Source organism: Canis aureus, chromosome 29, assembly GCF_053574225.1.
Source record: "Canis aureus isolate CA01 chromosome 29, VMU_Caureus_v.1.0, whole genome shotgun sequence".
Classification (NCBI taxonomy): Eukaryota; Metazoa; Chordata; class Mammalia; order Carnivora; family Canidae; genus Canis; species Canis aureus.
In genome coordinates this window covers 2521657-2546869 of record NC_135639.1, presented here as the reverse complement: position 1 = coordinate 2546869, position 25213 = coordinate 2521657, and the positions used below count along the sequence as shown (strand labels likewise).

At 44.6% G+C, this 25213-nt stretch overlaps 1 protein-coding gene and 1 long non-coding RNA gene across 17 annotated transcripts in view; one reads left to right on the top strand and one right to left on the bottom strand.

Moving 5' to 3' along the window:
- C29H10orf143 (chromosome 29 C10orf143 homolog) overlaps nt 1-20539 on the bottom strand; it is a 96569-nt gene extending 76030 nt beyond the window's left edge. For 3 of the 16 annotated variants that reach the window (XR_013367644.1, XR_013367656.1, XM_077877184.1), the window contains exon 1: nt 20093-20515. Coding sequence is in view for 1 of the 16 variants with exons in the window: in XM_077877183.1 (XP_077733309.1) it covers nt 20093-20194 (102 nt within the window). In the remaining 15 variants the exon portion in view is untranslated. Of the gene's footprint in view, nt 1-7777; nt 8240-19207; nt 19475-19740; nt 19885-20092 lie in introns of those variants that run through there. The other 13 variants (XR_013367647.1, XR_013367648.1, XR_013367649.1 and 10 more) reach the window with 13 other exon arrangements.
- Nucleotides 19164-22204, top strand: LOC144300927 (uncharacterized). Its single transcript, XR_013367658.1, has 2 exons — nt 19164-20670; nt 20926-22204. It is a non-coding gene; the product is annotated as an uncharacterized LOC144300927 (long non-coding RNA).
- The last annotated feature ends 3009 nt before the right edge of the window (nt 22205-25213 follow it).

Here is a 25213-nt window from a genome sequence, read left to right as displayed (position 1 = left end):
AAAAAGAAAAAAAAAAAAAAACAAGACTGAGCATTGTGAAGGGTAATAGTGTTTTCAGGGACACAAAGTTGAGAAGTAGGAAGACCTCTGCAAGTGGTCGTGAAGTCCATCCGTTGTCCCCAGGCCCGCCTGCAGGCCCTGCTGCTGGACAGCTCCCACCAAGTCAGAAAACACAGCCCTTGCACGGCAGCTCCCTCTGCTTCTCTGGTCTCCTGCAAACCATCATCATGGTTTATACCAAATCTGTTTCTTATCTATACTTATTTGTATTTTCTAAATTGACTTGTCTTTTTTCTTTTTTTAATTACTGGATTCACTCAATATACCATGGGTTTAGAGTGCTAGTTTTACTGTCTTTACACACCTTAAAGACTACACGGCATTTTGAGATTAAACTGGAAAATGCTGAACTCCATGCCCCCCCAGACCACTGAGAAGAATTTCTCAGGTCAGTGCTTGACCTCCTAGAGGCTGAAGACAAGGCAGGTGAGGCAGTCACTGCCTTTCTTATGGTTACCCCCAAACGAAACTACAAATTCTACTTCAAACCATGTTCCAGTCATAACATGAAGTCAGAGAATGTGAAATACAAAGAAAAAGGTAAGAGAAAAGCCACTAGGTCCTGGCATGTGCCCCTTGTGCCCCCAGCTCACACCTGCCGTCATAAACTCCGGCGAGCCAGGCCAAGAGGAAAGTCTACAGAACAGAGACAGGCACAGTAAAGGGGTGAGAAATCCATACAAACATGAAGAAACGCCAAAGCGCATCTCTGTCCAATAAATAAATAAAATCTAAAAAAAAAAAAAAAAGAAAAAGAATATAAACTCTCAATTTCTATTTTCTGTAATTGTTATAAGTAGGATTTAAATTTTGTCAAAGGATTTTTTCAGTATCTGGGTAGATAATTGTACATTTTTTCCTTAGGTTATATAAATATTAATAGCCTTAATTTACCTATTTAAAGAAAAAGGTTCTTGATTGGGCTCACAGAACAAGACCCAATTGTATGCTGTATACAAGAGACATACCTAAAACAGTCATTCTAGAAAGGCTAAAAATGTGAAAGGCTGGACGAAAGTAAATGAAACAAAAAGAGAGAAGCAGACCAAGTAGAATTCAAGTCCCAAAGTGTAAAACACAAGAGGATGTATTTAATGTTAAAAGCCTCAGCCTGCAATGAAGAGATGATGCTCATGTACACCTAGGCACCAGGAAATACAATTACCACCTTTACGAAGCAGAAGTAACAGGACACCAAAGGAGATGTGTAGAGGCATATGTTAAAAATGGGAGATCGAATACACCATGTCCATACAAGGCAGAGCAAGTGCACAAGAAATAAATTAGGATCTAAGCAACGCCATCAACCAAGGTAGAGTTTATACATATATAGTGAAGTCTACACTCTGATAATAGAGAACACATATTTTGCTCAAGAATTTATAGCACCTCCCTACAAATCATCATATATTAGGGCACAAAGAAAACATTAACAATTTCCATAAGATAGAAATACTGCAAATAATATTTTCTGATCACAATGCAATAAAAGTAAACATTATTAACAACGACAACAACAACAAAACAGAAAGACACTTCTACTTAGATATTTAAAAATTCTATTACTGACTCTTAGTGAAAGAGGACAAACTAAAAGTATAGAATTTTTAAAAAATAATTACGCAGAAAACACTACATATCAGAATCTATGGAATGCATTTACAAGCAGTAATCAGGGGGACCTGGGTGGCTCGCCTGGGTAGTTGGGTCACCACCTGGGTGGTTGAATGTCTGCCTTTGGCTCAGGTTGTGATCCTGGGGTCCTGAGATCAAGTCCTGCATTGGGATCCCCGTAGGGAGCCTGCTTCTCCCTCTGCCTATGTCTTTGCCTCTCTGTGTGTCTCTCATGAATAAATAAATAAAATATTAAAAAAATAAACCAATAATCAGAGAAAAAATTCATTATATTAATATTTTTACCAATAAAAAAATGAAAAAATAAAATTACCCTGTCAATAAGCCTTAGCTCATAAACACTAGAGAAAGAAGAACAGTGACCCAAAAGAAAATTCAAGAAAGAAACAATTGAGGGAAAATCTGACTAAGGAGGGTAGGTTTTCCATTAAAAACAGCAGTGCTAACTAGTAATTCTAAGTCTTACGGGTTTTTTGCGGGAGTTGGGGTGGAAATTAGCAGGGTAGACAACCTACCAGCTACTTGATCAAGAAAAAAAGAGGAGAAAGCATAAATATATAAAATAAGAAATGACACAGGGAAGTGACCAATAAAACAAGAAATCTAAAACATCCTAAGAGACTCCTTATAGACCTCTATGCAAACAGACTTAACATGTCACTGACACGGACAACTTCCCAAGGAACTCAGAAGGTCATGACCAAGACTGGACCCACTGTAGTTAGAGAGCTGAACCAGACGACAGCCAGAGAAGACAAAGGTTCCTAAGCAGGCACGTCCCCAAGAAGCACCAGGACAGACAGCTTCACAGAGGCTTCTACCAAACCCTCAAGACCAGACAGTTCGGTGCTCTACATAAACTGCTCCAGAGCACTGATGAGGATGGAAAGTCCCCAAGTCCTTTCATGAAGCAAGTGTAATGCTGATAACACCAGATAAAGAAGAACAAAGAAAAAAAACCATGGACCAGTATCCTTCACAAATATCAATGCAGAAATATTAAATAAAACATTAACAAACAGAATCTAGCACCACAGGAAGAAGTCACACACCATGACCAAGTAGGATTTTTTCCAGAAATGAAAGCTGGGTTCAATATTTGAAATCCAGTATCATTCCTCATATTAATTAACCTAAGGAAAAGATGTACAATTATCTACCCAGATACTGAAAAAAATCCTTTGACAAAATTTAAATCCTACTTATAACAATTACAGAAAAAAGAAATTGAGAGTTTATATTCTTTTTTCTTTTTTTTTTCGATTTTATTTATTTATTTGACAGAGAGAGAGCACGCACAAGCAGGGGGAGCAGCAAGCAGAGGGAGAAGCAGGATTCCAGCTGAGTGGAGAGCCTGATGGGGGGCTTGATCCCAGGACTGGGATCATGGCCTGAGCTAAAGCCAGACACTTAACTGACAGAGCCACCCAGATGCCCCAAGAGTTATATTCTTAACATGACAAAACATACATACTTTATTCCTAATGCCAATAGCTTTATTTAATGGGAAAAGACTGGTGGCATTTCCACTAAAATCAAAGCAAGGATGCATGGTCTCCATTTCTGCTTACCACTGCCCTACCCTAGAGGTATTACATTACCCTATATAATTACAAAAGATAAATCAAGCCAAGGCATAAGAATGGGTAAGGAAGTAAAACTATCACTATTTGTAGATGATATCATAATATATATCTGGAAACCCCCAGAGAATCAATGATAAAACAACCCAAACAATAAAAGAATCAATTGAATAATAGGACACAAAGTTAACATACAAAAATTGCCTTGAAATATAAAATAATAAGATGTTAGAAAAAACCTCATTTTAGATAATTACAACAGGGAAGATTAAATGTTTAGGAATAAATTTAATAGGAATTGCACCCAACCTATACAAGGAGAATTTAAAACATTCTTGCAAGATATGAAAGCAGAAATGAACAAATGAAAAGGCATCTCCTATTGTTGGTTAGGATGACTTAACATTAAAAAGATGACAGCTGTCCCTAAGTTAATTTATAAAGTCAATGTAATGCCAATAAAAATACCAAGGGACTATGGTACAGACTTACAAAAGTTGATACTAAAGGTCACGTGGAAAAACAAACATGCAAGAATAGCCAAGAAAACCCTGAGGGAATAAATCAGAATCTGTGGAATGCTTTTAAAGCAATAATCAGAAAAAAATTCATTAAATTAATATTTTAACCAATAAAAATAAAAAAATAAAATTAAGCCTACTGGACATTATACTATTAAGACTCTATAATTAATAGACAAATAGGCAAATGGGACTGAATAAAAAGTTCAGAAATAAACCTGAATGTATATGGAAATTTGCTATCACAAGTCACTGTGATAAACATGGACCTTTTAATAAATACATAGTGCTGGGACAACTGGGTAGCCATTTGGAAAAAGATGAAATCAGACATGTACTTTGTATTGTATATAAGAATAACCTCAAATAGATCAAGGTTCTAAGAATGGAAGAAAATGAAACTATAGAATTCCTGGAAGAAAACATGGGTGAGCCATTGGTGGTAGAGGGAGACTTTCTCACAATGACTCCACATCCAGAAGCAACGAAACAGAAGTTGATAAATTTGACTACATAAAAACCAAAATGTCTGCAGGGCAAAATGAAACAAAACAGTGTCCTAGACAAAATAGAAGATAATAGACAAACTGGAGGATATTATTTGCAGCCTATACCACAGAAAAAAGGCTACCACCCTAAATATATGAAACAAAGGAACAAACGCACAAAAGAAAAATGGGAAAAAGACATGAACAGACAACAAACAAGTTTACAAGTTCAAGCTCACTCACGTTTAGAGAAGATCAAAGGAAAAGACCCCACTTGTCACTTGTCTTCCATAAGCTTGGCAAGATGCTGAAGTGTGATGCAGACTCTACCCACAAGGCTGTAGGGAAATGGGCCTCTCCTGCACTTCAAATTTTGCAGGAAACTTGTGATACCTAACAAAAGCTACAGAGACTTTTTAACCCAGAAAATACACCTGTAGGAACCTACCCAAAAGGCACATCCACAACAATGTGGGGGAAAAAAGGCTGTACAAGGTTACTCACTGTAGCACTGGTTAGGCTGGAAGATACTGGAAACCACCTAAATGGGCACAGGCAGGAGAATGGCTGGAGAAGCATGGTACGTCCAAGCAACGCAGCTCCAGGCAGCTGAGAAAACCAGAGGAAGTCCTCTGTGGACGGGCTCGCAGTGATTTCCAGGGCATACGGGGAAGTGACCAAGTGCAAAAAACATGTGCAATGCTGCCCTCCATGTAAGAAAGAAGGAGTCTGAGAAAACACAAACCTGTCTGCTCATCTGTACAAAAGAAACACAGGAGGATATGCCAGGAACTAAAGACACTGGTTTCCTGCGGAGAGTGGGTGGGAAAAGGTCAGAGAGAAGGGGGACAACAGGTATAAAGTGGGGACAGACACTTGGTACAAGTTCTTTGGAAGCTCTAGTCTTAGAACCACAGTAACGTTTCACCTGCCCAAAAGTGAGTACCAAATTTAAATCAACCAGGATGTCAGAGAGAGAAGACCCAAATGGAACACAAAAAATAGCAAATAAAAATATTTTACAAATAAATAACCTAGCTACATTGAAATACAGAACTATCCTCATTCACTCTGAAAAGTACTATTTCTAAGACTGGAAATACTGAATCTAGTCAGCAAATCTGTTTCTCGAAGATTAGCAATTTTGAAACTATTTTATTGGCATACCAGGATTAAATAAGTAAGTAAATATGTGGTAACTAAGGAGAGCCAGGTTTCTCTGTGTTGAAAAGGTTAAGTTACAAATAAGGAAGGAAGAGGCTATTAAAGATGGGGTCGAGGGGGACTGGGTGGCTCAGCTGGTTGAGCATCTGACTCTTGATTTCAGTTTAGGTCGTGATCTCAGGGTCATGAGATGGAGCCCCCACGTTAGGCTCTACGCTGGGCGTGGAGTCTGCATGAGAATCTCTCTCTCCCCCTCCCCCATCCAATAAATAAATCCTTAAAAAAAAAAAAAAAAAAAAAAGAACCCAGTGGGGCTGGATCAGGACTGGAAGTATTAGCATGAATGCCCAGTTTTCAATACATATCCAGACAGCAGCACGGAACCACATACAGACGTGTGCATGTGCACATAATAGGAAGTGTAAATAAAAATATACACTAGTGCATATACATACGCCAATACGTACACTTCTAGCTGTGTCTACTGAGATGGTGGCATCCTAGTAGTAGCGAGACTACACCCAGCACACAGATACTGCTTTCTAGCTACCATCCTCCCGCTGAAGGGATCTAGGCTCCATGGAGAGGGGTTAGTTCAGGCACGGAACGGGGACAGTGCAAGATGAGCCTGAGACATTTTGTGTCACCCCAAATAAGGAAGTTTTTTTAAAAAAAGGATGAGGACACATCAAAAAGACAGAGGCGCCCCATCCTGAAGGAGTACCCCATCGCCAAAGCTGGAACAACATGGGCAATGGAATAAGTAACAACAGCAGTGGATTGCGAGGCAGAGAACAACCTGTGTACCTGTGAGTCTGACCACGGTGTCAACAAATGAATACACAACTGGGGTGGGGGGTGGGCGTATAGTGTTCTTTTTAGATGAATTCTAATTAGCAAATGAAAGAGGAATAAGGAAAATACAAAAGCACCATTAAGTAAATGTCATTTCAAACAAGATTTACCCATAGAGGCTAAAATCAGTGAGCAAGTTTAAGGAGAAACAGGATACTGGCACAGCCTCAAAGCATCTCCTCCAAACTTTTATTAACTAGGAAGAAAAAGACAGTGGCTTTACAGTGGATGAAATCACCTTCATGGAGTGACAAGGTCACCAACGGCAGTCATGACCAGCATGGTGATGCCGTGATGTCCGGATCTGATGCACTGAGAAGGCGGGACGTCACCTCTGCGGCCTGCATGCCAAATGCACGGCCTTCATCTGATCACAGAAAACGTTAGACAACCCTCGTTGAGAGACACTCTACAAAACAGCTGCCCACTATTCATCAGAAGTGTCAAGGTCACAAGCGACCGAGGAGACCAAGAAGCACTAGGAGTCTGTGCAATGTGGACCCTGGATCCCGTCAGGGTCTGAGAAAGGCTGTTAGTGGGCAAACTGGCGAGATGGGAGTCGGGTGCAGTTGAGTTAACAGGGCCGCACCAGTGCTAATTTCACGGTTTGCTCGCTGTACTATGATTACGTAAGTTGTTTAGCTGAAGGCTATACCTAAATTCTCTCTATATATCTTTGAAACCTTTCTATAAATCTGTAACTATTTTGAAATAAGGTTTTTAAAAATGAAGGAAAAAAAAATCTCTCATACCCCTGGTGGTACGTATACCACACTTCAAGAAATACTGATTTAAGCCAAATTGCTTTTCCATAATCTCCACCCACTGATTCTAATTTTTCCCTCTTGAGCAACATAAAATAAATAGTCCCTCATGCAGGAGATAAACATCCTTCCAGATGTTTGCAGATCGCACTCAGGTACTTCTGAGGCTTCCTCTCCAACCAACCATTCCTACTGCCTTTCACTATCCCACACTTGAGATGCTTTCCAGACTCTTCCTATCCCACACACTCTGTGGCAGAGTTTCTAAACTGTCAGCATCCCTCTTAAAATAAACCATAAAAAAATACCTATAGGGCAGCCCCGGTGGCTCAGTGGTTTAGTGATGCCTTCAGCCTGGGGTGTGATTCTGGAGACCTGAGATCATGTCCCATGTTGGGCTCAGTGCATGAGCCTGCTTCTCCCTCTGCCTGTGTCTCTGCCTCTCTCTCTCTCTCTGTGCCTCTCATGAATAAATAAATAAAATCTTGGGCAGCCGGGGTGGCTCAGCGGTTTAGCACTGCCTTCAGCCCAAGGCCTGATCTTGGATACCCAGGATCGAGTCCCACATCGGGCTCCCTGCATGGAGGCCACTTCTCCCTCTGCCTGTGTCTCTGCCTCTGTGTGTGTGTGTGTATCTCTCATGAATAAACAAATAAATAAATCTTTTAAAAAATAAATAAATAAATAAAATCTTAAAAAAAAAAGACCTGCAAAGCCAAGTGGCCCCCACAGCAGAAGGCTTCCTTCCGTGGCTCAGCCAGCACATCTGCACGGGAGAAACTGACCCTTGTGGAGCAGGCCCAGTGGCCACGTGGCATGGCAGAGTCACGCAGGTGGCAGGTCCAAGAGAGGTGGGAATCCTCTGCCGCCCCCGAGTCTTCTGTGTGTGAAGCAGCTGCCCCAGTCCTGGAGCCTTCTGAGTGTTCTTCTTCACCTGGGAGGGTTCTCCCCGCTCCCTCATTAACCTCTCTTTGACATCTGTGTAGTTTCCCGGTCTATCGGAGAACATCCAATCCTTCTTCTCCTGAACACTGAAGGAATCCTACTCGTCATCTTCAAAATCTTTGCAAAGAATGCAGCCTTCTGTGCCTCTGCCCACACAGATGAACACAGTGAGGAAGATCAAGGACCTAGACCTCCGGTTATTCAGGATGTAACCAATCTTCACACTGTAAACATAAGCACAGTGTGTAAAACTGGTTTACTGCCAACTTCCCACAATCTGGACTAAAGGGAAAAAGCGGAAATATCCAATATGCCCCACGTCATCTTATACACAGGCTTCAACCTCCCCCATCAGTACCACCACAGCTGCCTGACAGCAATGTTATGTCCCCGCTCCTTTCTGAATAACATCAGACATGCCAAAAGAAAAGCAAAGGGGCACAGATGGGTGACTCTGAGCTAGAACCCATACTTTCTGGATGAAACCTAAAACACCGTGGAAGTACATTCTATACCGTTTCTGTGTGGAGTCAATAACATTTGGCACAGTAAAATCAGCAGACTTGTGATCATCTATGGCGACAAGCTGACATTCTTTAAGTGGCTCAGGTGGTTGGGGAATTGGGTCCTCACACCCAATGGCAGGCGAAAGGGGGAGTCATGCTGGTACCTAGGTAGTCGGTAAGAGCTGGGCTCCTCTAGGGGATGTGGGGCTTACCTGCTTGGGAGCTCTGGACCAGCTGAGTGGATTAAATTATTCATGTTGTCTGCTATTTACTGTGGATTATTGAGAGCTGACTGCGTATGCTATTGACCTGTACACTTACTTGGCAAATTGTCCAGTTTTTATGGACTGGCCTGGGCCAAAGGAAAATGAAGCCTGCAGAGGCATTTAACTCTGGGATTGTGTTACATGGTTCACTTTTACTCCCTCCTGGAGAGGACATGTCAGCCTTCATAAAGGCAGATGAAGATTTACCAGCCAACTAAGAAGACACTTGTACTGTATAAACAAAATTAAAATCCTGAGTATACACAAACACCCCATTACTTAACAATAATTGAATATCAATCGAATAGCAACCTCACCAGAGAACAGTTGAAATAGGAACATGGTTGGCTGAGAGAAGACATTTGATAAGATGCATAAATTAAAATATAAAACACATATTGTGTCGGTTCAATGACAGAACAAAAACGTCTGGCAGGTCTCCGAAAGCCAAGGTGCCCTCCACTGAGGAGGCACGATCCCACCTTTGTTGCTGTGGACTTTTTCCTTTATTAGAAGTGATGGGCCCCAGTTGGATGAGTGAGTGGGGCGTAGGGGAGGGAGGAGTGTCACAGGCTTCACGAATCAACAGAACTGTAGGAACCAGACTGGGGACATCTTAGGGACGCACCGGGAACACATTGGTAAGCCAGTGAAGAGGAGGAGGAGTGCACAGAGTACAGGCCCGCTGCCAGCTCAGCCGCTGAGACATGCAGTCACCTCTGGAAACCTGTTCCTGCGCTCTATGCTCCAGAGGAATGTGGAAAAAAAAACAGATGCCAACTTCCTAAACACCTCAACAGAAAAGCACCACGTATTCTCTCAATCAGCACAGCAAGAAAATGGCATGTTCTTAAAAAAACTAAATACCTTGAATTAAGCATTTTTAATACATACACTAGTACATGAATTAAGCATACATACTCTGGAGAATGCCAACATAAATCATTAGAACTCAGAATGCCATTGATAGTGAGTCTCTACACACACACACACACGCACGCACGCGCACCCCTAATCTTTCATTAAGAAGGTATTGTGGGGATTTTTACTGACTAATGGTCTTTTTTTCTAAAGATCGTTTGTATTAGAAATGCATATGCTGGGGATCCCTGGGTGGCTCAGCGGTTTGGCACCTGCTTTGGCCCAGGGCGCAATCCTGGAGTCCCGGGATCGAGTCCCACGTCGGGCTCCCTGCATGGAGCCTGCTTCTCCTTCTGCCTGTCTCTCTCTCTCTCTCTCTCTCTCTATCATGAATAAATAATAAATAAAATCTTAAAAAAAAAAAAAAAGAAATGCATATATATGCTGGTTAACTGAGTCCTAGTTACCAGGAACAGTTTGCTGAGTAAGGCTGTATAGTTCAGTAAAGGCAGCTTACTTCTGTTGGAGGGGTTGATATGGATGTCCACCAGCCCTAAATACAGAACCATGAAAGCTGGAACAGCAAGATTAATAAGGCCCTATAGACTGTCATTTAGAGAGAGCATGGTTTCCATCAAGCACAGATTCTTCTTCAATAACAGTGTCACTTGGAAAATGACCTTGCACTCTTGGGAGGCTCACTTTCTTGGAAGGTTCAGGACAATGAAACCTGACACAGTGTCAATGACAGAGACCAGAAGTTAGGACTCGTCTGCACTCCACGCTCTCACAGCACATGGATCTTACAGCTCGATGCTGTGTTTTACTCAGCTGTGACCACCTTTGGAAGACTTATCAAACTACTTTATATGGGCTTCTCAGCCCACACACCCCACCTTGCCTGGCTGGGAAACAAGGAGGCTTAGGGGAAGAGGAGCGTTCTGAGACAGCAGTCAGAAGCAAGAGTGACAACTAAATTTCAAGCGGGCTAGCGACCTAGAGGAAGAAAACAGAGCAAAGAAACGCCACGCTCATATTTCCAATTAAAAACCATGAAAGAACAGAGTAGACTTAATGAGGATCACGTATAGGCCCATGAGATTCATGATGTCCTCTATAAACTGAAGATACATCCTGATTAAAGCCAAGATCTTCAGGAAAGCAGGTACACAAATGGACTTACCACATAGGTCAGGTCACAATGATAAAAACGACAGTTTAGGAGTCTTTCCACATTTGTTACTTCATTTGGTCCTTGTAACAACCCCATGATGTAGGAAGAGTAAGAATTTTATTTCTATTTTGTAGATGCAAAAAATGAAATCCCCAAACCTGAACTAACTTGGTGAAGTCGGGTGACCTGAAATGACAGAGCTGGGTCTTCAGTGAGCTTTCAGTCCAGCTGGGGAGACAAAACTGAAAAATACAACCAGGAAGCCCTAAAAACCAAACCATGTATGAAAAAGATTTCAAAACTTAATGTAAACTTAATAAAATCTACACTAATCCAGATGGTGTGGTAGTGGCATGGGGATAAACCACAGATCGATGGAACAGCACTGAGAATCCAGAAATAAACCCTTAAGTTTATGGTGAACTGACTTTTGACAAAGATGCCAAGACAACTCAATGGAGAAAGCACAGTCTTCATCAGACATGGCATGGGCACGATTCAATGTCTATGCACTAAAAGAGGAACTTTGGGCCCTATCTACATACCACACACAAATATTAACACAAAAGGGATCAGAGAGCCAAATGCAAGCACTAAAAGCATACAATTTTTAGAGGAGAAACATAGGACAAGACCTCTGTGATCTTAGGCCAAGATTTTGAAGATGTGATACCAAAAGCTTGATCTATAAGGAAACAAATTGAAAAATTGGACTTCATCAATATCTAAAATTTTGGGGCTTTGAAAGGCACCATTAAGAAAGTAAAAAGACAAGCCACATTCTTGGAGAAAATATTTGCACATTATCCCTTTATTTTGTTTTAAAGATTTTATTTATTTATCAGAGAGAGAGAGAGAGAGAGAGAGGCAGAAACACAGGCAGAGAGAGAAGCAGGCTCCATGCAGGGAGCCCGATGCAGGACTTGATCCCGGGTCTCCAGGATCACACCCTAGGCCAAAGGCGGCGCTAAACCGCTGAGCCACACGGGCTGCCCGTCATCCCTTTGTTAAAAGACATGTATCCAGGGATCCCTGGGTGGCTCAGCGGTTTGGCTCCTGCCTTGGCCCAGGGCATGATCCTGGTGACCCGGGACCAAGTCCCGTGTAGGGCTCCCTGCATGGAGCCTGCTTCTCCCTCTGCCTGTTTCTGCCTCTCTCTCTCTCTCTCTGTGTCTCTCATGAATAAATAAATAAAATCCTAAAAAAAATAAAAAATAAAAAAGACATGTCCAGAATATACAAAGCAGTCTTTCAACAAGATGACATAAGTTTTTAAGTGGGCAAAGGATTTGAATAGTGTATTCTCCAACAAAGATATATAAAAAGCCAGTAAGTACATAAAAAGACATTTACCACCATTTGTCATTAGAAAAACGCAAATCAAAACCACAATGGGATACAGTTCCCAACCACTAGAATGGCTATAATCAAAAAGAGATAGTAACAAGTGTTGACAAGGATGTGGAGAAACTAGAACCTTCATTCAATGCTGGTGGGAATGTAAATGGCACAGCTGCTTTGGAAAACAGTTTGACTCGGGACACCTGGATGGCTCAATGGTTGAGCATCTGCCTTTGGCTCAGGGTATGATCCTGAGGGGTCACAGGAGATTGAGTCCCTCATCCGGTTCCCTGCAAGGAGCCTGCTTCTCCCTCTGCCTATGTCTCTGCGTCTGTGTGTCTCTCATGAATGAATAAAAAATCTTCTGATACAGAAGGTCAATCAGTAGTTGCTAAGGGCTAGGGGAAGGTGAAAGAGAGTGACTGCCCACGGGAACCGGGTTTCTTTTTGGTCATGAAAATGTTCTTTATTTAGATTATGGAGATATTTACACAGCTCTGTAAATACATTAAAGTCACTGACCTGTGTACTTTAAAAGAGTGAACTTTATGGTATGTAAATTATAAACAAAGCTGTTTTAAATATGAGCAAAAGTTTTGAATAATTCACCAAAAAAGTTATGAGTGATTAAAAAGCACATGAAGGGATCCCTGGGTGGCGCAGCGGTTTGGCGCCTGCCTTTGGCCCAGGGCGTGATCCTGGAGACCTGGGATCGAGTCCCACGTCGGGCTCCCAGTGCATGGAGCCTGCTTCTCCCTCTGCCTGTGTCTCTGCCTCTCTCTCTCTCTCTCTCTCTCTCTCTCTCTCTGTGACTATCATAAATAAATAAAAATTAAAAAAAATTTAAAAAAAAAACAAGAAACTTAAGTTTTTCTAAAAAAAATAAAAAAAAAATAAAAAGCACATGAAAAGATGTTCAACAGCAAGTCACTAGGGAAATGCAGATTAAAATCACAGTGAGACCCCTAACTTCATACCTACTAGAATGAGGATAATTGGACAACAGAGAAGGGGACTCAGCGGAGCCCTCTGTAGGCTGCCAGTGTGGATGCAGAATGTGCCCCCTCAGAAAACAGCATGGCAGCTTCTCTGGCACTGGGAACCAGCAATCCCAGTCCTCTTGGTCTAAGAGAAATGGAAACATGCATATACACCAAGATCTGCACATAACTTTTCTGAATTTTCAGCATTATTCATAATAGCCAAAAAGAATAAACAACACAATGTCTATCAACTGAAAAATGGATAAACAACATGTGGTATATTGGTACAATGGAGTATTACTTAGCAATAAAAAGGAACAAGCTAAAGATACATGCCTCACCATGGAGGAACCTGAAAAATTAAGATGCTGCCTAAAAGAAGCCAGCTGCAAGAAAAAGCACATTCAATTCTGTTTATATGAAAAGTCCAGAAAAGGCAAATCTAGAAAAATACAAAGTAGATTAGTAGTTGCCTGGAGCTGAGGGAGAGATGATGGAGTTCCTGCAAAACAGGTACAAACGAGGCAATGGAAATGCTCTAAAACTGGGGATGACGTCTGCACAACTGCAGATTTACAAAAAAAAAAAAAAATCACTTCATTGTACACTTGGAAAAATCCAGCTAAACAGCACGGCTTTGCTAATAAACACACAAGAAATTGAGAAGACATGAGCTGTGACCATGAGGGTGATGATGAGGCACACTGCTGGGGCTTTGCCAGCCAAATTATAATTTTCCCTAAATAAATGATAGTTTGAAAGCACCAACATTTCTATGCCTTAGTGTAATCCTCCCTTCATTTCTTTCCAGTTAGACACACACACACACACACACACACACACACACCCTCAACATATTAATCACCCAAAATGTATTTGTTGAACACCTACTACATGCCTTGCTCGACTCTGGGCATATGAAAACTGAAGAAGCAGAAGCCACATCATGATCCTCCAGCCATGGCTACTGAGCCCAACAAACACACCTGAAAAGCCCCCCAAGCATGGTAAAGAACCCCTGACTGTTACCTCATTTTGACTTTTCTGTGTCATATATTAGGAAATTTGCCAAAAGCTAGAAATGATCAAGGCCATATGCAGGTGGCGGTGTGAACATGTGTATTAGAGATATAACCAAAAATGAATTACTGGTAAACCTCCCTTTATCTAGATGGGAAGGTGGCTGAATACAATTAAACTGAGTAGAACAGACAGTAAAAGTAGCTCCACAGATTCACCTTAAAACTAAAATTGAGTGAGAATTAAATAACTTGGTTTTTGAGGCATGGGTTGCAATTATCTTGAATGAGAAGAGTGACCAGAGAAAGGCAGAGTGAAGGGTTTTGCTAGGATTGGCACCATGGCCAGTACACATAAAGTTCTCATAGTTAAGGATCTTGCTTAGCAGATGAGCTATAAAATCTACATCCTACAGGATGAAACAAGCAATTTTTCTTTCTTTTTTTTTAAGATTTTATTTATTTATTCATGAGAGACACACAGAGAGAGGAAGAGACACAGAGGGAAACGCAGGCTCCTTGAAGGGAGCCCAATGTGGGACTTGATCCCCGGACCTGGAATCACACCAAGCCAAAGGCAGATGCTCAACCGCTGAGCCACCCAGGCATCCCAAAACAAGCAAATTTAACTCTGAATGTTCTCTCTTTACAAGTTAGACCCCATAGGGTCACTTGAATGGAGGTAAAGTCATCAACATGTCTCAGTGGTTTTGCTGACAAGGTCTGCTAGCTGAATTTACTAGATAATTTTTCAAGCATTAGTAAAGGCAGGTCTAAAATTTATAAACAGAGCAGAGTGGATAATAAGATATCCTCACCAAAAAAAAAAAAGATATCCTCAGCCCTTGATTTTAAGGGCAACTATTCATAATACCAAGAACTGGTGAAAATGATAGGTTGGAACTTTATCATTTACTTACATCTAAACAAAGGCCAAGTATCAAAAACATTCAGTAAAGTCTCAGTATACAAAATTAATATACAGAAATCTGTTGTACTTCTATACACTAATAATGAAGTAGCAGAAAGAGAAATTAAGAAAACAATCCCATTTATAATTGCACTAAAAATAATAAAATACCTAGGAATAAACTGAACCAAAGAAGTAAAAGACCTGTATTCTGAAAACTCTAAAACACTGATGAAAGAATTTAAAGACAAAAAAATGGAAAGGTATTCCATGCTCATGGATTGGAAGAACCAATATTGTTATGATGTCCATACTACCCAAAGCAATCTACAAATTTAATACAATCTTGACCAAAAAATTTTTCACAGAACTAGAACAAATAATATTAAAATTTGTACGGAACCAAAAAAGACCCCAAATGGCCAAAACAATCTTAAGAAAGAACAAAGCTGGTATCACAACCTCAGATTTCGAGATATTCTACAAAGCTGTAGTAATCAAAATAGCATGGTATTAGCACAAAAACAGACATGGAAATCAATGGAACAGAACAGATAACCCAGAAATAAAACCATAATTATATGGTCAATTAATCTATGACAAAGGAGGTAAGAGTATACAATGGGGAAAAGCCAGCCTCTTTAATAAATGGTGTCAGGATAACTGGAGAGCTACGTGCAAAATAATGAAATAATGAATTAAAGACCTAAATGTGAGATCTGAAACAATAAAAATTCTATAAAACACAGGCAGCAACCTCTTTGACATTGACCATAGCAACTTCTTACTATATATGTCTGCTGAGGCAAGGGACACAAAAACAAAAATAACCTATTGGGTATACATCAAAACAAAAAGCTTTTGCATAGCAAAGGAGATCATCCATAAAACAAAAAGGCAACCTACTGACCGGGAGAAGATATTTGCAGACGATACGCACAATAAAGGGATAACATCCAAACTATGTAAAGAACTCCTACAACTCAACACCAAAAAACCCAAATAAGGGATCCCTGGGTGGCACAGCGGTTTAGCGCCTGCCTTTGGCCCAGGGCACAATCCTGGAGACCCGGAATCGAATACCATGTTGGGCTCCGGGTGCATGGAGTCTGCTTCTCCCTTCTGCCTATGTCTCTGCCTCTCTCTCTCTCTCACTGTGTGCCTATCATAAATAAATAAAATTAAATTAAAAAATTAAAAAAAAACAAATAATCCAATTAAAATGGGCAGGACATGAGTAGACATTTTTTCAAGGAAGACATACAGATGGCCAACAGACATGTGAAATGATGCTCAACATCATTAATCACCACAGAAATGCAAATCAAAAGTATAATGAGCTTCCACCTTGCACCTGTCAGAATGGTTAAAATTAAAAAAACCCAGGAAATGACAAGTGTTGGTGAGGATACGGAGAAAAAGGAATCCTTGTACACCATTGGTGGGAACGCAAACTGGAGCGGCCACTGTGGAAAATAGTATGGGGGTTCTTTAAAAAATTAAAAATATTTTATGATCCAATAATTCCATGATTGGGTATTTACCCAAAGAAAACAAAAACACTAATGCAAAAAGATACATGTATTCCTATGTTTATAGCAGCATCATTTACAACAGCCAAGATAATGCAAGCAGCCCAAGTGTCCATCCACAGATGAATGGCTAAAGATTCCATACACAATGGAGTATTACTCAGCCACAAAAAAGGTCTTGCTATTTGCAACATGGATTGACCTAAAGAATATAGTCAGTCAGACTATAGGAATAGACTGTTGACCTAAAGGAAATAAGTCAGAAAAAGACAAATGCTCTATGCTTTTGCATATGTGCAATTTAAGAAACAGAACAAAGGAACAAACTAAAAGAGACCAAAGGAAAAAAAAATACAACCCTTTTAAAGAGAACAAACTGGCGGTTGCAACAGGGGAGGTGGGTGGGAGGATGGGTAAAACAAAGGGGATGAAGAGTACGCTTGCCATGATGAACACTGAGTAATGTACAGAATTGATGAAAAATTACACTGTGTACCTGAAACTAATATAACACTGTACATTATGCTTCAACTATTAAGTATATATCCAAAAAAGAAACGCAAAGGTAAAAATGTTTTTAAAAGAATAAACAGAAAAACCTGTCAATACCCAATTAATTAATGCACCCTAATATGCTATTGCTATAGGATACTGACAAAGAATCAAAGAAAAGTATAATAGAGGAAATCAGAAGCTGGAAAACTTGGATCAACCCAGGGAAAACTGGAAAAGATACCAAATCAATTGTGAGCCCAGACATGGCGGGTGTTGCTCCCCCAAAGAACTTGCTTTTTACAGCGGTCTGGAAGGAGCAACTTCATGGACAGCACAGGGTGAGTATGCATGACTCCAGGTGTTCTGGGCATGCGTCTCTCTTCTGGAACAGGTAGTGTGGTGAGTGTGCCGTGGGCAGGGGGCCTGCAAGAGCCAAGCGCTGGATGTCCTCAAGTCTCAGGGTCAATCTAACCAAAGATATCATTTTTTTCTTTTTGCAGAGCCTAGAACAGTGTTTGCTCTACGACGGGTCCTCAAAACGCGTCAACCCAGACCCCACTGATACCTAACTGCAGCACGTGTCACCATATCAGGTACCCTTCACAATCAGGACACTCGGGATCACAGGAGGTGGCTGCCTCTGGCTCTGCCTGAGAATCACTTGCGAAGCTATTGCAGAGATGGGTCCTGACAGTTGCAGTTTCTAAAACCCCACAGGTGGTTACAATGCACAAGGTGTAGCGCCACTAATCTGTGAGCAGAGGACGGAAATGGGTTGTACTTCTCTCATAACCAAATTCTGGAAGAGGGCATGTGTGTTTGAGAGAGAGAAAGAGAACGGAAAACTCGGGACAAGGACTTGGATACTTTATTGAACTCAATCTGGATTATTAGAGCAAAGGCCAAAGGCACAACGCAATATATACAAGGACTTTATCAGATTAGGAGGCCATACACACCTTGGCGATTAGACTCTGAACTCACTACTCCTGGATAACAGCCGGGAAGTACTGCAGCCTCAAGCTGGGTACTTAAGTTTCAGGATTGCAATCTGAAGGATCCTTCAAGGTTTCTCCTGTAAGCCTTTCTTTCTCTCTGATCCATAAGGAGCTCTGGGGCAGCCCCTGTGGCTCAGTGGTTTAGCGCCTGCCTTCAGCCCAGGGTGCGATCCTGGAGACCTGGGATTGAGTCCCATGTTGGGCTCTCTGCATGGAGCCTGCTTCTTCCTCTGCCTGTGTCTCTGCCTCTCTCTATGTGTCTCTCATGATAAATAAATAAAATCTTAAAAAAAAAATAATAATGAGCTCTGGTGCCTGGTCCCTGACAGCCTGGGGCATTACACTTTCCATCATTTTATGGCCAATTTAGGACTTTGTTGCAAAGCCCCACATGGGAGGCTACAGAGCCCGGTGGCTAAGAGGACAGGCTCTTGAGGCAGCCGGTGCCATTTAATCCCTACTTCCCTGCTAGCAGTGTATCCTCAAGCCGCTGATTAACCTCTCTGGATCTCAGCTTCCTCACTTGTAATCTGGGAACAGTAACAGTTTATTGTGAACTTCAGATGATCCACCTGGAACCACTCAATCCGTAACCTCTCTGTTAAACGACCCAAAGATGGAAAACACAGTGTGTCCCGCCGGGAGCTCCTTTTCTCCCCCAGTTCCACACCAATTTTCTCTCAGCACTGCCTACCCAAGTGCTCAAGTCACAGCCCTGGGAGCCAACCCAGACGACTCCGCTTCCCTGACCTCCTGCGACTGCTCCATCGGCAAGGCCTGTCCATTGACCTGTCCATGGTTCCTCCAACATACAGAGCCTTCTGCCCGACATTCACGGTCTTCCTGTCCTTTCTGTCCAAGCCTTTCACCTCTCGTAATCCATACACTCCTTGCCTCCTCGCCTTCACTCTGACCACCATACCCTGCATTTTCCCCAGAGCTTCCAAAATAAGCTCTTAAAATGTCAGTACGATCATGTCACTTTACTATTTACTTCGCACTGTATGGAATGTGAGCGATGTACTGATGACCTAGCGCTGACCTCACATAAGAGGACAACACTGGGGAGTGCAGGACACGGGAGTCTGGGTAGCACCAGCCTCATACCTGTATTTAGGGTCCCCATGCCACTGCCCTGGCCTGCTCCCCTCCACACATTATGAGCAGCAGAATCATGCTTCCACCTTGTCGGAGCCTATGTGGTTTGAAGCTTCCGTTCCAGGGCAGATGTGACACAGGTTTCGGGCCCCGCAGTGCGGGGGGAGGCAGCACATGCAGGGTACGAGACTAGCCCCACTCTTGCGGCGCTGTGCACGACACCTGAGAAAGCAGTGCCTGCATTAGCTGGGGGGCCGGAGTCCGGGCTTATCAAGCCTGCAGGTGCAGAAGAAACAGAAGAACTCGGGAGCTGGACCCGAAAGAAAGGCGGTGGGTGACAAGCAGCCAACGGGCCAGCGGAGGTGGGAGTCAGAGAGCGCTGCTCCACCCCACAGGACCTCCTGTCTCCCACCTGGTTCCCGCCCAGGCTCACGCAGCCCTTGACCCCGGGCGCCTGCACCAGCCACCTGGCCTCACCCCCGTGCTCTCCGCTCAAAGCCCTCCACCCACCCGGGCGGGGTCTGCTCACGAGGCAGCCCTACCTCGCCCAGCCCGGCGCCGGCACCTGGAGCAGCCCGGGGCAGCCTGCACCCCGAGCCCGTGCACCGGGCAGGGTCACCGCGAGCGCCGCAGCTCCGGGCCTCGGGACAGCTCGGCACTCACTGCGGCCGCTCCCGCACCTCTGCGCAGGCGCGGCCCGGAGGGGGCGGGGCAGCACCGCGGCCACGCCCCCTGGGTCCTGGCCACGCCCACCCCTCCAAGAGGGCGCCGGCGCGACCCGGGCCTGGCTTCCTCCTGGAAGGCTCCCGGGGTGCGGACGAGAGGCCCGCGGGACACGTCCGGGGCGTCCGCCATCCCGTTCCTCACGCCCAGGCCCGGGGGGCAGAGGCTCACCGCGTCCCCCGGAACCTGAAGCTCCTCCGCCCTCCGCCGTCGCCAGCAGCCCGGCACCACGGTTGCCATGCGGCCCCAGGCCCGAGTCCGCGGGCCTCTCATCCCCGCCGGCCGCAGGCCGCCAGCCCCAGCCGCGGTGGCCACGCCTCCTTCCCCCCCCACGTGTCCCGGGGGAGCCAATGAGAGACGGGGGGCGGGGCGAAGGCCGCTGGGCCTGGCGCCGAGGGCAGCAGCCGGCGGAGCGGACTCCGGAGTCTTCTGGGCAAAACGGGGCTTCTGCCCCAGGCCATCACTCCGCGGAGGGCCGGCCTGTCAACTCTCCGACCACTGACTCGCCGTGGCTCTCCGAAGAACCGACTCCTTCGGCGTCCCGCCACGCCTGCACTCCGAGCGTCGGACCGGCTGGGGGAGCTCCCGCCCCCTCGCTCTCGTGATTGGCCGTGGCGCGCCGTCCGCAGCCGTCTTCCGGTGGTTGGTGGTTGATGGATGGCGCAGCGAGCCAATCGGCGCCGGCGAGCCGGCTGGGGAGCGGATTTCTGGGAGTTGTAGTTCCAGAGAGGCGGCCCCGGGATCTCCGGGTAGGTGTTGCCCTGGGCGGGGGCTTGTGTGCAGGCTGCAGGGCGGTGCAGCAGCTGGGCTGGGCTGGGCGGGGCTGCGGAGGGCTGGGCCCCAGGACGGAGTGGTGGGCTTGAAGGGACGGGAGGCGTGGGCGCGGCGTTCTCCTGCCCGAGCATCAGCATCGCGGAGCTGCTGCAGCCTTCCTGCCGTTAGGAGGGCGGCGGCTCGGAAAGCCCCGAGGCCCTAACGCCCTGAGCTTCTGAACCAACCCACAGCTGAGTGCCTACCAGCCTGCAGACTTTTGGCTGTGTTTCTGCTGTTTGAGTCGCTGCAAGCGGAGGTGTCTTGTGATGCTCAGCCCTGGTCCCAGCCATTCTGGAGAAACGGGTGACGCCCCCTCCACTGGGCTACAGGCTGCAGGATCTGCGGGGAGTTCGGCAGCTCATCGACCACAGTGTGCTCCCTTGTGAAAGGTGGTGATGAGTCAGGATGTTACGAGGCCGAGGTCCATACACACGGAGAACTTAGAACCGCACAAAATACTCAGCAAATGGTGTGTCACTCCTACTAGTCCTCCTTCTCCAAAACTGCTACCAGCTGACAGCCTCACATCAAAACACTGGGGCTTTCCCCTTAGGAAGAAGCTGCCGCAATGGCCCCCCTGGGTAAGTCGGCCTTGGGTAAGCAGGTGCCGTGGATGATTTTTTTCTTTAACACTGAGCACAGGAATAGATCTAATGGGTTGCAATTTGGTGTAATACACTATGTACCAAACATCAATCATTTGGGTGCCAATTACAAGATGTCTACAAAACTCTGCTATTCCTTGGTGTATTTATTTAAATTAATATCGTAAATTTTTTTAAGCTAAATACAAAACATCTGTTAAATGATGTTTATGGTGCTCATTATTTTCATATATTAAAACAGACATTAACTATTAGGGGAAAAAAACGAAAATCCTCATGACATCGGAGTCATGCATATGACTAAAAGAATCAACAGCAACAAATATAGACAACTTGGACTAGATCAAAATTACACACTTTTGTGCATCAAAGGACACTAACAGCAGCGATAAGGCAACCCACAAAATGGATTAAATATTTGCAAATCGTGTCTCTGATAAGGAGTTAGTAGCTAGAATACAAAAAGAACACCTACAATTCAACATCAGAGAAACACACAACCTGATTAAAAAATGGGCAAAGGGCTTGCATAGATGTCTCTCGAAAGATGATACACAATGGCCAAAAGCCACATGAAGAGACGCACAACATCAACTATTCCTCGGGTAAATGCAAATCAAGACCACAACGAGATACCACCTCACACCCATTAGGAGGCCTATCCTAAAAACACAAGTGTTGGGCAGCCCAGGTGACCCAGCAGTTTAGTGCCGCCTTCAGCCCAGGGCGTGATCCTGGAGACCCGGAATCAAGTCCCACGTCCAGCTCCCTGCATGGAGCCTGCTTCTTCCTCTGCCTGTGTCTGTGCACCTCTCTCTCTGTGTCTCTCATGAATAAATAAATAAAATATTAAAAAAAAACACAAGTGTTGGCTAAAATGTGGAGAAGTTAGAACCCTTGACCATTGCTGCTGAGAATGCAAAATGGTGCGCCTTTATTAAAAGCAGTATGGCGAAGTCAGAGAAAGGCAAATACCATATGATTTCACTCATATGTGGAACTTAAAACAGATGAACATAGGGGAAGAGGAAAAAAAGAGGGAAACAAAGCATGAGAGACTCAGCGATAGAGAAGAAAGTGAGGGCTGATAGAGGGAGGAGGGGGATGGCTAGATGTGTGACGGGTGTGAAGGAGGCACTTGTGACGAGCACTGGGTGTTGTATGAAAGTGATAACTGGCTGAATTCTACTCCTGAAACCAATATTGTACTATATGCTAACTAACTAGAATTTAAATTAAAACTTGAAAACTTACGGGACACCTAGAGGCTCAGTGGTTGAACATCTGCCTTCGGCTCAGGGCGTGATCCTAGGATCCAGGATTGAGTCCCACATCGGGCTCCCTGCATGGAGCCTGCTTCTCCCTCTGCCTGTGTCTCTGCCTCTCTCTCTCTGTCCCTCATGAATAAATAAATAAAATCTTTAAAAATAAATTAAAAAATAAAACTTGAAAACTTAAAAAAAACAGTATGGGTTTTTCTCAAAAAAATTAAGAATAAAACTATGATCCTGCAGTTCCACTTGTGTATATAACACAAAACAGGGGGCTCGAACACCTGTGATCACAGCAGGACTAGACACAGGAGCCAAAGGTAGGAAGAACCCAGGTGTCCATAGATAGATGAGTAGATAAGTAAGATGTGCTCCATCCATACAATGGGATATTATTTAGCCTCTGACAGCTGCTCCAACCCTGGAACCTGTTCCACTCAACGAAATAAGCCAGTCACCAGACAAAGTGTAATTCTACTTAGATGAAGTACTGGAATGATCAAACTTGCAGAGGCAGATGGATGGTGGTTCCCAGGGGCTGGGAGTGGGGAGTTAGGGTAAATGCTTGCAGACTTCCCGTTTAAGAAGATATGAAGAATTCCAGACATGGATGGTGGTGATGGTCACTTAATGCCACTGAACTGTACACTTAAAAATATTTAAAATGATGACTTTTGTTATGTACATTGAGTTCCAATTCCACCCTGCTCATCTCCCACTGCCAGGCATTCCCTGGGTATAAAATTGAGATGCTAATAGTGGTGCCTACCTCAATGGGGTACTGGGAGTTTTATTTTCTTTTTAAAGATTTTATTTATTGGGACGCCTGGGCGGCTCAGTGGTTGAGTGTCTGCCTTTGGCTCAGGGCATGACCACCAGGATCCTGGGATCGAGTCCCACATTGGGCTCCCTGTGTGGAGCCTGCTTCTCCCTCTGCCTGTGTCTCTGCCTCTCTCTGTGTGTGTCTCTCATGAATAATAAATAAAACCTTTCTAAAAAAGATTTTATTTATTTGAGAGAGAGAAAGAGAGCATGAGTAGGGGGAGGGGCAGAGGGAGAAGATGACTCCTGGATGAGCAGGGAGCCTGATCTGAGGCTCCATTCCAGGACTCTAGATCGTGACCTGAGCTGAAGGCAGACACTTAACCCATTGAACTGCCTAGGCACAGCGAGTTACTGTGAGGTACTGTCTGCAGAGTGTCAAGCATGATGTGCAGTACATGGTCAGCTCACAATTCACCGCAGCTGCCCGGCCACCTCTAGTCTGTCCCCATCTGAGCACTGGAAGTTTCTGGAGGTTTGGTTTATCTATGGCTGCAAAACCTAACTAGTGATGTGCACCGGGGCAAGTGTTCATTTCTGAGCCTCCATTTCCCCATGTGTAAAGTAGGAATAAAATAGCTTGATCCTATCCATTGCCTTCTAGGAAAGAGGGAGCTTCAAGGAGTGGCTGCAGATTACCTTGAAAAATATGCTCAAGGGGCGCCTAGGTGGCTCAGTAAGTTAGACATCCGACTCTTGGTTTCAGTTCAGGTCATGAACTCAGGGTCATGGGATCGAGCCCTGCATCAGGCTCTGTGCTGGGCATGGAGCCTGCTTGAGATTCACTCTCTCCCTCTCCCCCCTGCCCCCCCGCTCACACACTCACTCTCACTCACTCTCAAACTATATAAAGAAAATGTATAAAGACAGACAGACATGCCTAGCCTGGCCAAGAGAGGTCTGTGTGTGTGTTGTAGGGAGGGGGTTGAGTAACAGTTTTGTTCCGCTGCTGCAAAGCTGTGCCTGTTTTTCCATGGATTTAATCGTCCCCCCTTTCAAAGTGCCTCCAATGACCTCTTTTAAAAATTACTACCTCTGCTCATCTTGCTGGGAGGTAAAAGAGGCGGTGCACGTAAAGCATCTAGCACAGAGACTGGCACATAGTAGGTATTTAATAAATGCCCCCTCTTTTCCATATTTCTGTCTTGTTAAAAGAAATACCTGGCACTTTCTTGGGCACTGGTATAGGGTTATATTTTTTTCTTTGAAATCCACTGTTTTTAGGTATTATTATAACAATAGCAGTCATCATCTTTGTCTGGAAACACTTCCCCCTAATCCGCAAAGGCTCACTTCTTGTTCAGACAGTGGCTGAACTGTCCCCCCTCAGAGGGGCCGCACCACCCCCTGGCCTAAAGCAGCCGCCCTGCCTGCAGGCTGTCCCACCGCCTGCCTACACCTGATGTCCTGCCTCCCCGGGGCTCCCTTTCTACCGGCCAGGGCCACAGGGCCAGGCCCACAGCTGGGCTCCGAGGCTTGAGAGCTGGGTTGGGGTCCCCGCTATCGATGACTCCCTCGGCGATGCTGCAGGGCTGTCCCCACCTTCAGACCAAGGGCCAGGCTCCGAGGCGCTAGTCCACGGTTCCCGGGGGGCCTCGTTCCCCGCTGTTCCCAGGCTCCCTACTGCAGGATGCAGGACCCCGAGGCCGCCTGGCCCTCGCAAGGTGAACCTGTGCTGAACTCGGCACGAGCAGTCTTCACCCTGCACCCCTACCTCTGCTGCAGGCGGCTCGTGCCCCAGACTGTGTGGCCACGGGCCTTCTCCCCACCAGCACCGGGCA